Source organism: Silurus aristotelis (assembly GCF_946808225.1).
Source record: "Silurus aristotelis genome assembly, chromosome: 18".
Lineage (NCBI taxonomy): Eukaryota > Metazoa > Chordata > Actinopteri > Siluriformes > Siluridae > Silurus > Silurus aristotelis.
In genome coordinates, this window is record NC_139591.1 from 9,650,221 (window position 1) to 9,663,840 (window position 13,620).

General features: G+C 39.1%; 1 protein-coding gene and 1 long non-coding RNA gene across 3 annotated transcripts in view; one reads left to right on the top strand and one right to left on the bottom strand.

The window, feature by feature from the left end:
* LOC310741423 overlaps nt 1–13,620 on the bottom strand; it is a 207,216-nt gene that overhangs the window by 48,716 nt on the left and 144,880 nt on the right. The window lies entirely within an intron of this gene.
* The window catches only part of rxfp2a (relaxin family peptide receptor 2a), a 95,288-nt gene that overhangs the window by 38,930 nt on the left and 42,738 nt on the right, over nt 1–13,620 (top strand). For both annotated transcript variants that reach the window (XM_083569102.1, XM_083569103.1), the window contains exons 6-7: nt 2,976–3,047; nt 11,271–11,342. In XM_083569102.1, the coding sequence (XP_083425228.1) occupies nt 2,976–3,047; nt 11,271–11,342 (144 nt within the window). The remainder of the gene's footprint in view (nt 1–2,975; nt 3,048–11,270; nt 11,343–13,620) is intronic.

Below are 13,620 nucleotides of genomic sequence, written 5' to 3' on the forward strand. Positions count from 1 at the left end.
GACAAACATTACATTTACACAGAGCGCTTCAAGAGCCAGCTTCTCTCCATGGGCGTACTTCCTGGTCGTGACGTCACCCCGCCAGTGACAGCCTGCCTTCAGTTTTGACTGATTAGACTCATTATTCAGAGCATGGGCAACGCAGTTGCGTTCCCAAAGCGTTTCGAAGCAGCTCGAGTTCCTGAAAGGCGACTGTAGTTAATGGAAAACTCTAATGTACTTTCTATAACCGGAATCCTACTGTACCACAATTAATGTAACATACATCACACTTTTTATTAATTTAGTTTAATTATACTAACTAAGGCTCTTGACCTGTGTCTATATCTGATTTTGTACATTGTATCTGATTTGCACTAATGCAGGATTAGTTGATTGGATAAATGCATACATTTGCAGGTGTACAGGGTGTTTTTTTATAAAGTGAAAAAGGTCAATCCATTTTACACTGCTACAAAGTAGCATTTTTTTACTTGTTAAAATTGTGTAAAATATGGTGGTGGATCTTTAATGTTTGGGGTTGTTTTTCTGCAAAGGACTTTGTTAATATCAAATATCAACAGGTATTAAATCAAACATGACTGCATCTGTCAAAAAGCTCAAAATGGATAGTGGGTAGCAGGACAGTGATTAAAAAAAATAAATCATAATCAACACAAAAAAGTTTACTGACAGCAAAACCAAGGTTCCTCCATGGCCATTCCTGTCCCCCGACTTGAACCCTATAGAAAACCTGTGGGGTAAAGAGAGCCCAGCAGCATGAATCTTGAAATTTTAAATAAAAAAATTTTAAACTGGGAAACTTTTGTATGCATCTCTTGCCAAGTATTTTACAACTTCATCAGGCATTATAGGCAAAGCCTCAGAGCTGATCTTGGCAAAGGAGGTAGCACAAAGTATGTATGCATATGTAGAGCTGAAAATTCAAATATATGTTCAAATATATATTCAAAATCATGTGTGCGTTAACAAACATTTGGCCATATAAAGTATGTGAAATGTGAATATCTCTTTTTATAGCTATAATCCAAAGGGTTGGCAGCATGCACTTTGATTACCTTCGGTATTTTTGCTTTCCAACATGTGTATTAGGGTAAAAGCTGTGTAATATTCTTGTTTCTTTGTGTGTGTTTTGAAGTTTCACACGTATTACTTTATATAGCCCCTAAATCACCCATAAAGCATTAGATTAAAGGTCAAGGTCTTAGCAAGTTCCCAGCTCAGTCCCTTAAACCTCTAGTGGATTGGAGAATTTATACTGCACTGATCATTTGGGATCCCTAGAAAATATAAAAAATGTGATCTGTCCTTTTGTAGTTGCATGAGTTTGGTGTGATACACAGTTATTATTTGAGGAAAATTTTGTTACTGACAAATACTGCCTCAAATCCCTATACTTTTCCTGTAAATAGACTTGTTGAGTCATACATAAAAGTTTATCTTTAGTAAAACATTCACCTATTTATTAAACATGGGTCAAATTAACTCTTGCAGTATCTTGGACTGTACAGAAATGTTGTAAATTTTGTGAAGCATATTGCAATTACCTACATAATTTATTACTTTCAGTATATAATACAAAATGCCTCCCATTTAATTAAGACAATAAGCATTATATACTTAAATAACTGCCTTGTCTAATTATGTTTAAGATAAAAAAATTTTGGTCCTACAAAGCTGAATAGCTTCAAGTCAGTATCCTTTTAGGAAATTAAGCTTTTGCATTTAATTGGAGATAATTATGTGGATCATGTAATGCCATTAAGAAGTTGCTTTTTTTTTTTTGCCTTAATTTTGTTACCTGGTTACAGGTTCTGGTTTGTCTATTACACTTTTTGTTCCAGAACTGTTTAGTAAACTGTTACCTGTTCTTTCTGTTCTTGAGGCTTACCACATGTGGCAAACCATGTTTAATGTGGTGAACCTTTTTTTTTAAATATAATATTCTGTTCTGTTCTTCCTTTTTCTGGCTGAGTTCTATTTAGTTTGTCCAAGACTTTTTTTGAAGCTCATTGTAAAAGTTGGCAGAAATAAGATCTTTAGAATCCAGATTACAAATTATAACAAATATACTGCACTTGAAAAACTAAATTGAATTTTACCAAATGAGTTTTATATATTCAGAACAAAGCATATTTTTCTTTAGTGTATAACCATTAAATATTCCAGGAGTACAGAGTTACTGCTTTTATTGCATTTACCATGCATTTACCATGTTTTTTATACTCCAAGCTAGTCATTTTTATTTGTTTTCACTGGACAATTATTTTTACCAAACACACACCCACACTATATATCCTCCTTTTTTAGTTAAATGAGTGATTCAAGTAATATTTCCTTTATGTAAAAAACTTTAATACAAAAATAATAATTCTATTATGTTTTTTAGATGTTTGCATATAGTTAGCATTAAATAAATAAAAGAAAAATACATATAATAGTCAACTGGACTGTGATTGCAGTTTTCATACCAAAGAAGGAACCTTATATAACAGATTAATTTCGAGTGCAAACATAAAACACAAAAAAAGAAAATAACTTTAACCTGAGCAAAAACATGAACCAACTACAAACATAGAACACTAAGGTGCAAGGTGAAACTTAAATATATGTGCTGATTATGCTACTTAGATACATGTGACATAAAAATTGGATGTGATGGAAAACGTAGTCCAATGTCTCTAGGCATAATGCAAACAGCAAACAGATGAGAACAAGAAATACTTCACACAGCTCCCAATAATATTTATTTGTTTAAAGTATAATAAAACTTAAATAGTAATTTTAATGTATATATAATAAATCTGTTGAATTATTATATTAAAATGCTATTTTTTCCTTGCAGTTGATTATTAGTTGATTTCCAAAGTATACTAATAAAATGTGACTTGCAATCAGATATCATTTTTATGTGAGTGCCTTCACATTGCCAAATGTGATTAGGCTTACTTGGTATATTTTTCTCTCTTCTACAGGTTTCTTCAGAACAACAGCATTCACACAGTGTCTAGTCGTGCATTCAGTGGCTTATTCAGACTGAGAAAACTGTGAGTCCTTTTTTATACAGGCTTCCTTTCTTTTGAGGAAACTTGGATGGATATTTTTTTGACAGTCAGTCTTATTTTAAATAGCTAAAGAGAGTGTCAGAGAGTGCTTGATCAGTAAGGATATTTCTTATACAGTTAACTAAGGAATGCAAAAATAACACACTGCAATTTATTCTCTCTATGCATCACATCATCTCTATGTCAAGTCTTCCTTGCCAAGTTTCAGAAAGCCTATAAAATAGATTGCTTAACATGCTTTTCAGAGTTTTGAAGTGGAGAAGTGGAGAAGTGGGTCACCATTTGGGCCTTTTCTGTCTAGAGATTGACTTCTGATTAGAAAATTGTCAAATCCTAGCACCACTAAGGCTGTGCAGTAAGGCCCTTTTAACTGCTCAGGTGTAAAATTAAGATAATTGTAAGTTGCTGTAGGTAAGGGCATATGTCATAAATGTAATTGTAAGAAGGACACATTTGTGTTAGGAGCAGTGAACAATCTGTGCTTGAAGTGTTGCTGTTTCTCTCAAAGGGCCATATGTAGAGATGGGTTAACAATGCATAGAAAGAAAATAATACTAAATTGGATTACAAAGGTATTCAGACCCCAGGAGTATCTAAGTGTTACTTAGATAGTTGTGTGAGAATTGTGCAAAGGAATGACAGCTGGGGGGAAAAAGGCGCATTTTATGATGTATGATATGATATTTATAATATGAGCTAAAGCAAGGAGAAGCATTTAGTCCAACACCATGCTCTGACAGTATAATATAACAGTATGTCATGCTGACTTTCCTGTTCTTCACAAGCAGATGCAGGTGTTTCAAATGCAGAATCATGAACTTAATTAAAACTGCTTTACCAGGCCATCTGTTATCAGTTGATAAACACCTCTGCAATTTGATTTAATCTTAAATAATTTATCAAACTTTTCAGTATATCAAACATTAATAAGAAAAATGTTTGTGGCTGTGATATATGACTGGTGTATGGCTGAGGTATTGACTGTGGTGAGCTCACTGGCTCAGGGAAGAAAGTGTGGGAGCCAGAAGTTTTTTAAACAGAAAACACAAAAAGAAGACAGTTTTATTTTGACACAGTCCTATTGTCACACAAATTTTACTTGTCAGTGGGATTTTTAATGCATACATACACACAGACACAAGTGTATGCGCATACAGAGTGGTCTTGCTCTTTCTCCCCCAGCTCTGCTCCTGCATCCTCATGCCAGTCACTGCAAAATATCACACACTCATTAAAACAACTCGTGCACAGGTGCATGATCCTTATCCTTAACTTCCTCTGACTCCACCCTCCATTAACAAACAGCTGCTACCACCCCAGCCCAAATCAGGTGGGTGAGCCATCCGGCCTGCAGCTCTCCGTTCTGCGACACAAGAGGAAACCGGCCATAGCCATTTACTCTCCCTGTCTGTATACCACCACGAGTGATATGCATGTTGGCATCTTTTATGTGGTGGAGCCACTAGAGCAGCGTGTGGTTCAAACACACAGTGAAGACCTGTCTTAGCAAGTCAAGTCAAGTCTATTTCTATAGCGCTTTTCACAGACATTGTCTCAAAGCAGCTTTACGGAATTTAACAGTTAAGGTGAACGATGTGTGTTTATCCCTGATGAGCAAGCCATTGTGAATGTGGCAAGGAAAAACTCCCTTAGATGTTATGAGGAAGAAACCTTGAGATGAACCAGACTCAAAAGGGGACCCTATCCTCATTTGGGTGATATAAAGATGTAATTATAGTCTTTAAACAAAACAGAACACTGGAGAGTGAGAGATAACATAAGTACTGGAATGTAAGATTATAAGTAATGTCCTTTCTACAGTTTTATAGTCATTTAAGGTTATGGAACCCTGAGCATCTGAGGAACTCATAAAATAGCTCAAAATTTGCAATCATCATGGATCCAACACCAGCTTCTCCATGCCAGAGCCTTTAACACTCAAAGAGGTCCAGTGTCCAAACTCCACATGAAGTGGTATCCAAATGGCGCTGGTACGTCTCTAGATAGTTCGGAATGTTTTCGGGGCCGGCATCTACCTCTTTAAAGGTCCACAATCTTCATGAGATGGGACGTGACTGGGGCTGGCGAAACCTCAGAATGCCTCGGGATGGGTAGAGAGAGAGAGAAGCATGAATTAGTGTAGCTGCTGTACATCATATTAACAGCACAAGTTGATAATGTGGATGTGATCAAATTTACTGGAACAGAAGGTTATAATATGTGATGTGTGTTATGTGTAGGCTTTGCTAAAAAGATACATTTTTATTCTGCACTTAAACTGGGATAATGTGTGTCTGAGCCCCGATCACTGTCAGGAAAACTATTCCAAAGTTTAGGAGGTAAATGTTAAATGCTCTACCACCTTTAGTGGACTTTGCTATTCTAGGAACTACTAGAAGTAAGTGGGTTCTACTGGTGATAATGTACTACTGCATGGCCCCCAGTACACTGTCTGATGCTTTAGTCTGCAAAATAAAAAGGATAGAGCAGTGCTCCATTGGTTTCCACATGCTCAATGTGTAGCACAATTTCAATTGCAGAAATGTAGTTCACACTGAAGGAGCACAGTGTGTTGCAATTGCAAATGTAACATATACATACATACATACAATTTTACGTAATACACTTTAGTACAAACAGCAGATTTTTTCATTGCATCTAGTAGAGGCTCTTTTAATTATAAGGCTTCATTAGCATGTCCTGATGGTGCTGCTTTTTATACGATGGACGGCACCAATAAATAGTCAGTTACAACAGGGCTTTGTATTTGCCAGTCATAAATGTTCTAGTCCCAAACAGTTTTGGCATTGATAATGTTTATTTTCTAACTCCATCACAGCTTAATTGAACAAATGCTTAAATGCCTTCCACTTAACCAGGCATATTTAACAATAAAAGTAATTATATATAATTGCATATAATCAACTGAGAGAATGTGTAATATTGGATAAAAAAAATTGTTTACAGATCATTCATTTATTCATTCATTCATTTTCTCCCGCTTATCCGTAATTCGGGTCGCGGGGGCAGCAGTCTAAGCAGGCCCCCGCCTTCGACTGCTGCCCAATCCTCACAGCACCGTCCCTTACGGTCCCTCCTGCAGGTGGTGAGCCCACTGGAAGGTTTACAGATCAAATATATATAAATGTTTTTCATAGCTTTGATTAATTGCTTTCCCCAACACAGTTTGTCTCTGCTCCTTAAAAACAAAATGTTATATAGATTTTTAAAGTTCATAGTCTGAACAACATATTAGGTTATAATTATAAGGTCATCACATTTGATTACAAGCATTATAAAATATTATTTTTGTAGCCCAAACTATGCACACATTTTGCAATGCTTCATTAATTGAGATCATGGTGAAATGAGCATTAAATATTCCTATTGTATATAACAGTTATTAGTAAATTTACTGAAGAGAAAGATACTATTTATTTTTCTGCATTTGATTTTTGATAAATTGAAGTAAATACACAGTGGGGCCCAATAGTGTAAAAGCACTAGTGCAGCTGTCTTCATTTTGCATTCAACAACTATCATTTATTTATATTATATGACGACAAATATTTAAATAAACAGTAAAATTCTCTCTAATCTTTTAGTTACAAATGTTGAACATTTAGTCTTTTTGTTTTAAACACTGAACCATTTAGGATTGCAGACTAAAGATAATATCAGTCAATGGCTGCAGTATCTAACAATATTAAAAAGACCAAAGAATGTTTTCCAAAAATAATTGGACATTTTTCTTTTAATACTCAAATTTCATCTGATTACAGTAATTTTGATAGTGTTATTTTAGTGACTTGAAAGCATTTGTGGAAAAACGTCTCTACTTTGTATATGTAAGCCCGGTTTCCTGTCAATAACACTTTGGGGAACGATTACCCGTGTCCATGCTCTGAACCACGCGTCTAAACAGTCCAAAGGAAAAGCGCCATATAAAAGCACATGCCGTGGAGATGGTGTTAGCTTAGAAAGTGAAGGAATGTGATGCAGGGAGTGTGGCCTGAAGACACAGCGTCTTGTTCCCTCAGGGAACCAGGGTTACATACATATTTCAGGAACTCGAGTTGCATTAACAACGGTTTGAAAATGAGTGTTCAATACTGCCAGACTGACCAATCTCTGCCTAGTGTAGGTGGGCACAGCTAAGTCGAAGGTCGAATGACTGAGAGGCCAGGAGTGGCACTAATGTCAAGGCTGTAGGACATGATGTAGGTCAGCTGGTCCGACTTTATCCACATAGCAGCTCTGTGGCACATCCAGTTAAACTTTTCCTGGTTAGGAGTATAGTGTCTTAAATGTATAGTATCCTAAATGTGTCTTAAATATCATATATGTGTCTTAAATATCAAAAGGCCTAAATTCATGTTATTCTGCAATGGTGACATTCCTGGAGAGGCCAAAGTTAATTACTGAACCTCCTGGACAGATGGTTCTCTGTAAACAAAAGTGTAGGAGTAGACTTTAATGATATCTCAAGACTGGTGGGAGATACGCGCTCTCACCAGTGTTGAGATAATGTTCTTAAAACAAATATGGAATGTGGTCCAGGATGTATATCTTCTTGGGAGGCGACCTCTGACCCGTTCGCCATATACTTCGAGGTACAGGAAAATGGGATGCGCTTTATGGTTTATGATCTGGGAATGTGAGCCCTGGAAACATCTGGAACACTTCAGTCAGGGCAAAGGCAGGCTTCTCTTTACGTTCAACATTATTGCGCAGTAAGCTCATATGCGTCTCATTTACATTAAGAGGTGGACCCAGAAAACGGGCAAGCATTTAATGTGTGTGTAAGCATGGATCTGGAGTCAGACTTTGAATCAGAGCGTGCTGACTCCAGGCTTGACCGGAAGGCCTGTAAAGATGCTATATTTCTGTGTTGAATAAAAATCATTATTTACACGAAGTACTGTGTCTAAAGAAGAGTCCTTCCAGCCGAAAACTACACCTCATCAAGACGACGAATATACAACAGGGGCCTGAAAAATAAGAAGATAGAATGCCTGGAGCAGGACTGAAGGTTGGACAGCCGAGGGCACCTTGGGGACATACCCCGATCTGGGGTAGCGGAAGGCACCTGCCATGCTTGGGGTGACCTCCAGACAGGTGGGGTTTACAGAAAGTGTGTAAAGATCCCCAACTCTCTTTAGTGACAAGATGGCCAATAGAAAAACAGTCTTGACTGTTCAAATCTTGAGGGCACCTCGGGCAGGGGCTGGAAGGGAGGCCTAGACAAGGCCTCCAGGACAATGTCCAGGACCCACACGGGCCACTCTGGGTCACTTTGGAGGAAACGTGTCACTAACTGTTTTTTCTCTAGCAACTGCTCAGCAAGCAGAGCATAATAAGCCACAATAGTGGACACATAAACCTTTAGGGTGGAAGGAGACAAGCATTTGGCAAACTGTATTTAAAGAAATTCCATCACTGGGTCAACTGGGCAGTTAACTTGGTCTAACTGGTGACCATGTAGTAAACAGGTGCCCCTTTGCGGCATACGACCACATAATTTAGGGAGCTCCAGATTGGAAAATAGTCTTTACGACCTCTGCGAAGACCAGTGGTTAAGAGATATGCCCCCTCAGGGGCTACAACCACAGCCTGAGCTACAAGGAGAAGACAGACTTAAATCCCCGTGAACGCTCACTAGAACTCCTAGGAGCAGCGATACAGGGGGGAAAAGCATACAGGCGGAGTCTCGGTCATGCCTGTACCATGGTTGGGAGAACCAAAGGTAATAGTGCGATGTCTCTTGAGTCGCAAACAGGTCAACTTGTGCTCTGTAAAAAAAGCCTTCATTTCCTGGACCTTGGCCCTTGCCTCAAAAGGACGTCTGCTCCTTGATTCAACCACCCTGGGTTGTATAGTGCTCTAAGCGAGAGCAACTTACCTTGGGCCCACAGGAGGATCTGTCGTGCCAGCTTGTAAAGTAGCAGAGAGCGCAGAATTCCACACAGTCTGACAGGGTGAGCCAAAGGTGTCTCTTGTGGAGGCCAAGGTGGACATAGACCGGCCGAAAGCCAGGTCTGTAGCAGCTCTCGGACCCCGTCACTGTCCATAGACACTCCCTCATCAAGCTCTCACAGCAGGTCGACCTAATAAGCATGCAACACGGCCGTTGCCATGTTAGCCTTGCCCACCAGAGCCGAGGTAGTCCACAGAGGCTTTGTGGGGAGTACCAGGGCCCATAAAGGACAATGCAGCTTTTTCCCACAACCGCACTCCTTCAAACCGCCCATCGATATATATATAAATATACAGTGAGGAAAATAAGTATTTGAACACCCTGCTATTTTGCAAGTTCTTCCACTTAGAAATCATGGAGGGGTCTGAAATTGTCATCGTAGGTTCATGTCCACTGTGAGAGACATAATCTTAAAAAAAAAATCCAGAAATTACAATATATGATTTTTAAACTATCTATTTGTATGATACAGCTGCAAACAAGTATTTTAACACCTGTCTATCAGCTAGAATTCTGACCCTCAAAGTCTGCCTTTAAAATGTCCACCTCCACTACATTTATTATCCTAAATTAGATGCACCTGTTTGAGGTCGTTAGCTGCATAAAGACACCTGTCCACCCCATACAATCAGTAAGAATCCAACTACTAACATGGCCAAGACCAAAGAGCTGTCCAAAGACACTAGAGACAAAATTGTACACCTCCACAAGGCTGGAAAGGGCTATGGGGAAATTGCCAAGCAGCTTGGTGAAAAAAGGTCCACTGTTGAAGCAATCATTAGAAAATGGAAGAAGCTAAATTTGACTGTCATTCTCCCTCGGACTGGGGCTCCATGCAAGATCTCACCTTGTGGGGTCTTAATGATCCTAAGGAAGGTGAGAAATCCGCCCAGAACTACATGGGAGGAGCTGGTCAATGACCTGAAAAGAGCTGGGACCACCGTTTCCAAGGTTACTGTTGGTAATACACTAAGACGTCATGGTTTGAAATCATGCATGGCACGGAAGGTTCCCCTGCTTAAACCAGCACATGTCCAGGCACGTCTTAAATTTGCCAATGACCATTTGGATGATCCAGAGGAGTCATGGGAAAAAGTCATGTGGTCAGATGAGACCAAAATAGAACTTTTGGGTCATAATTCCACTAAACGTGTTTGGAGGAAGAAGAATGATGAGTACCATCCCAAGAACACCATCCCTACTGTTAAGCATGGGGGTGGTAGCATCATGCTTTGGGGGTGTTTTTCTGCACATGGAACAGGGCGACTGCACTGTATTAAGGAGAGGATGACCACGGCCATGTATTGCGAGATTTTGGGAAACAAACTTCTTCCCTCAGTTAGAGCATTGAAGATGGGTCGAGGCTGGGTCTTCCAACATGACAATGACCCGAAGCACACAGCCAGGATAACCAAGGAGTGGCTCTGTAAGAAGCATATCAAGGTTCTGGCGTGGCCTAGCCAGTCTCCAGACCTAAACCCAATAGAGAATCTTTGGAGGGAGCTCAAACTTTGTGTTTTTTAGCGACAGGCCAGAAACCTGACTGATCTAGAGAAGATCTGTGTGGAGGAGTGGGCCAAAATCCCTCCTGCAGTGTGTGCAAACCTGTGGAAAAACTACAGGAAACATTTGACCTCTGTAATTGCAAACAAAAGCTACTGTACCAAATATTAACGTTGACTTTCTCAGGTGTTTAAATACTTATTTGCAGCTGTATCATACAAATATATAGTTAAAAAAATCATTTTTTTTTTTTTTTAGATTATGTCTCTCACAGTGGACATGCACCTACGATGACAATTTCAGACCCCTCCATGATTTCTAAGTGGGAGAACTTGCAAAATAACAGGGTGTTTAAATACTTATTTTCCTCACTGTATATTTCTTTATTAATTTTTATTCAATTTTTTTTTTTTATATATTTTTTATGACTTACCAATAATTACCTGTTGCAAAAACAGACACACACATAGCCCTTCTTGAACAAACAGAAGCTGGCGGCGTCTCCATGGCATGTGCTTTTATAGCTTCCTGGTCGTGACGTCAGCCCGCTGGTGACATTGTGCTTTTCCATTGTAATGATTACACACATGGTTCAGAGCCTGGACACACAGAAGCGTTACCCAAAGCATTGTTGGGTTCCTGAAAGGGAACTGAAATACCAATAAAACCCACCTTATGTTGTGTTTTCTTGATTGTACATTGTGTGGCCTGTTTTCTCTATATAGGTTCCTAAGTCAAAACTTTATCACATCCTTGGGACCTGACGTATTCAGCGATCTCCATAAATTACAGTGGTTGTGAGTATAATACACTTTACAGACATGACATTTTATGACATATACCGAATATTCAGATCCGCTTCACTTTTTTCAGGTTAATTATGCTGATGCCTGATATTAAATTTTGTTAAAATTATACTTTTTTTCTCATTATTATACAATCAGTACACCATAATTATGAAGTGAAACAGAAGGATTAGCAGTGCTTGATTTCCTCCAGACTTAACATTTAGAATTGAGGCCAAACATTTCAATCTTGGTTTCCTCTGACCAGAGAATTTTGTTACACACAGTCTGGGAGTCCTTCAGCTTTCTGTATCCTCCAAGCAGGCTTTCATGGGTTTTGCACTGAGGAGAGGCATCTAGCCACTCTGCCATAAAGCCCAGATCTCTAGAGGGCTGCAGTGATAGTTGTCCTTGTGGAACTTTGTCTCATCTACACACAGCCTCTACAGAGCTCAGATTCAGGCAAGCAGCTCTTGGAATGGACCTACAGGTTACACAAAGATGCTTACGATCTATGTTGTAATACTGGCCTGTTGAGGCAAAGACGGTACATACATCGGAGCTCTGGACGCAGCTACTGCCTTTCTAACAACATCTGCGTGCCTATGAGCCGGTGTTGGTCTAAAAGAGCATATCAGCAATCTGGTGTGGTCCTCAAAAATGTATCTTCGTTCGTTCGATTGGAGTTACCTTCGGTCGTATCGCAGAGCCCCATCAATGCTGCGCTGTTTAATGCACACTCAGTAAACAACAAAGCCCTGCTTTTATCGGACATCATCGCAGATCAAAAACTTGACTGGTTGTTTTTAACAGAAACATGGCATAAACAAAATGATGGATTAATCTTTAATCAGCTTACTCCTGAGGTGTACGGACTGTTTGATCTACCGCGACTTACTGGTCAAGGTGGGGGAATAATTGTGGTTCACAATCAGCAATTTAAAATCAGTTCTGTGTGCATTCCACAGTTCTCTTCTTTTGAATGCCTTGTGTTAAGCATTTCTGCTCCGATGGCAATCACCATTGCTACTGTTTATCGACCACCTAAGGCTAACGATTCTTCTATGTCTGAATTTGCTGACTTCTTGTCATTGCTGTGTTTTAAATTTAAGAGCATCCTCATCTTAGGGGATTTTAATATACACATTGATGCTAATGACTGTTTGTTGACAAAGGATTTTCTATTCCTGCTGGATTGTTTTAATCTTAAACAGTTTATAAGTGGCCCAACTCACAACAAAGGTCACACTTTAGACCTTGTGATTGCAAACAATGCAATTGTGTCTCAGCAGTCTCTTACAGATATTGGACTTTCTGATCACCTGGCAATCTTCTTTAAATTGGAACTGCATTTTCCTCGTACTTCACCTTTACACACTGTTAATTTCTCAGGTCTGTGACTCAGGTCTGAACGTATTTTATCAGTCCTGGAAGGACACCCTGGGGGAATACAGAGCTGAAATTGAGTCTGTGAGATCCGCATATTTTTCTCAGATCATTGACAACAATCAAAGTAATCCTAGACATCTTTTTAACACCATAAACCGTCTTCTGAAAGTTAATGTTGGCACTTCTTTACCTGTCTCAAATCAGCTGTGTAACGATTTTCCTAATTTTTTAAGTTCTAAAATTGACACTGTTTACAAACTTATTCATGCTGCACCTGTTTCATCATCCATATTTTGTTCACCTAGTTTTTCTGGCACACCCTTCTCTACCTTTTCACAAATTGATACTGAGCTGCTCACTAGGGAAGTATCACATATGAAAGTTACCACTTGCTTGCTTGATCCCCTCCCTACAAGCCTGTTTAAATCCTGTTTGGATTAATTGTGCCCTGCTGTTCTCAGTATTGTTAATGATTCCCTGCATACTGGTGTTGTCCCAGCGGCATTGAAAACTGCTGCTGTAACACCTGTCCTAAAAAAACAAAACAGTGACTTGGACAACTTAAACAATTATCGTCCTATCTCAACTCTACCGTTTCTTGCTAAAATTCTGGAACGTCTTGTGGCTCTGCAGCAACATAGTCATCTCACAGCAAATAATCTCTGCGAACCTCTTCAGTCTGGATTTAGAAAATCTCATAGTACTGAGACAGCCTTGGTCAAGGTCACCAATGACCTGTTATTAGCCTCAGATTCTGGTTCTCTCTCTATTCTGATCCTTTTAGATCTTAGTGCCGCATTTGACACTGTTAATCACACCCTCCTTCTCGAACATCTGGAAAATGTCTTTGGTATTTCTGGGACTGTTTTAACTTGGTTTAGATCATACCTTTCTGATCGTC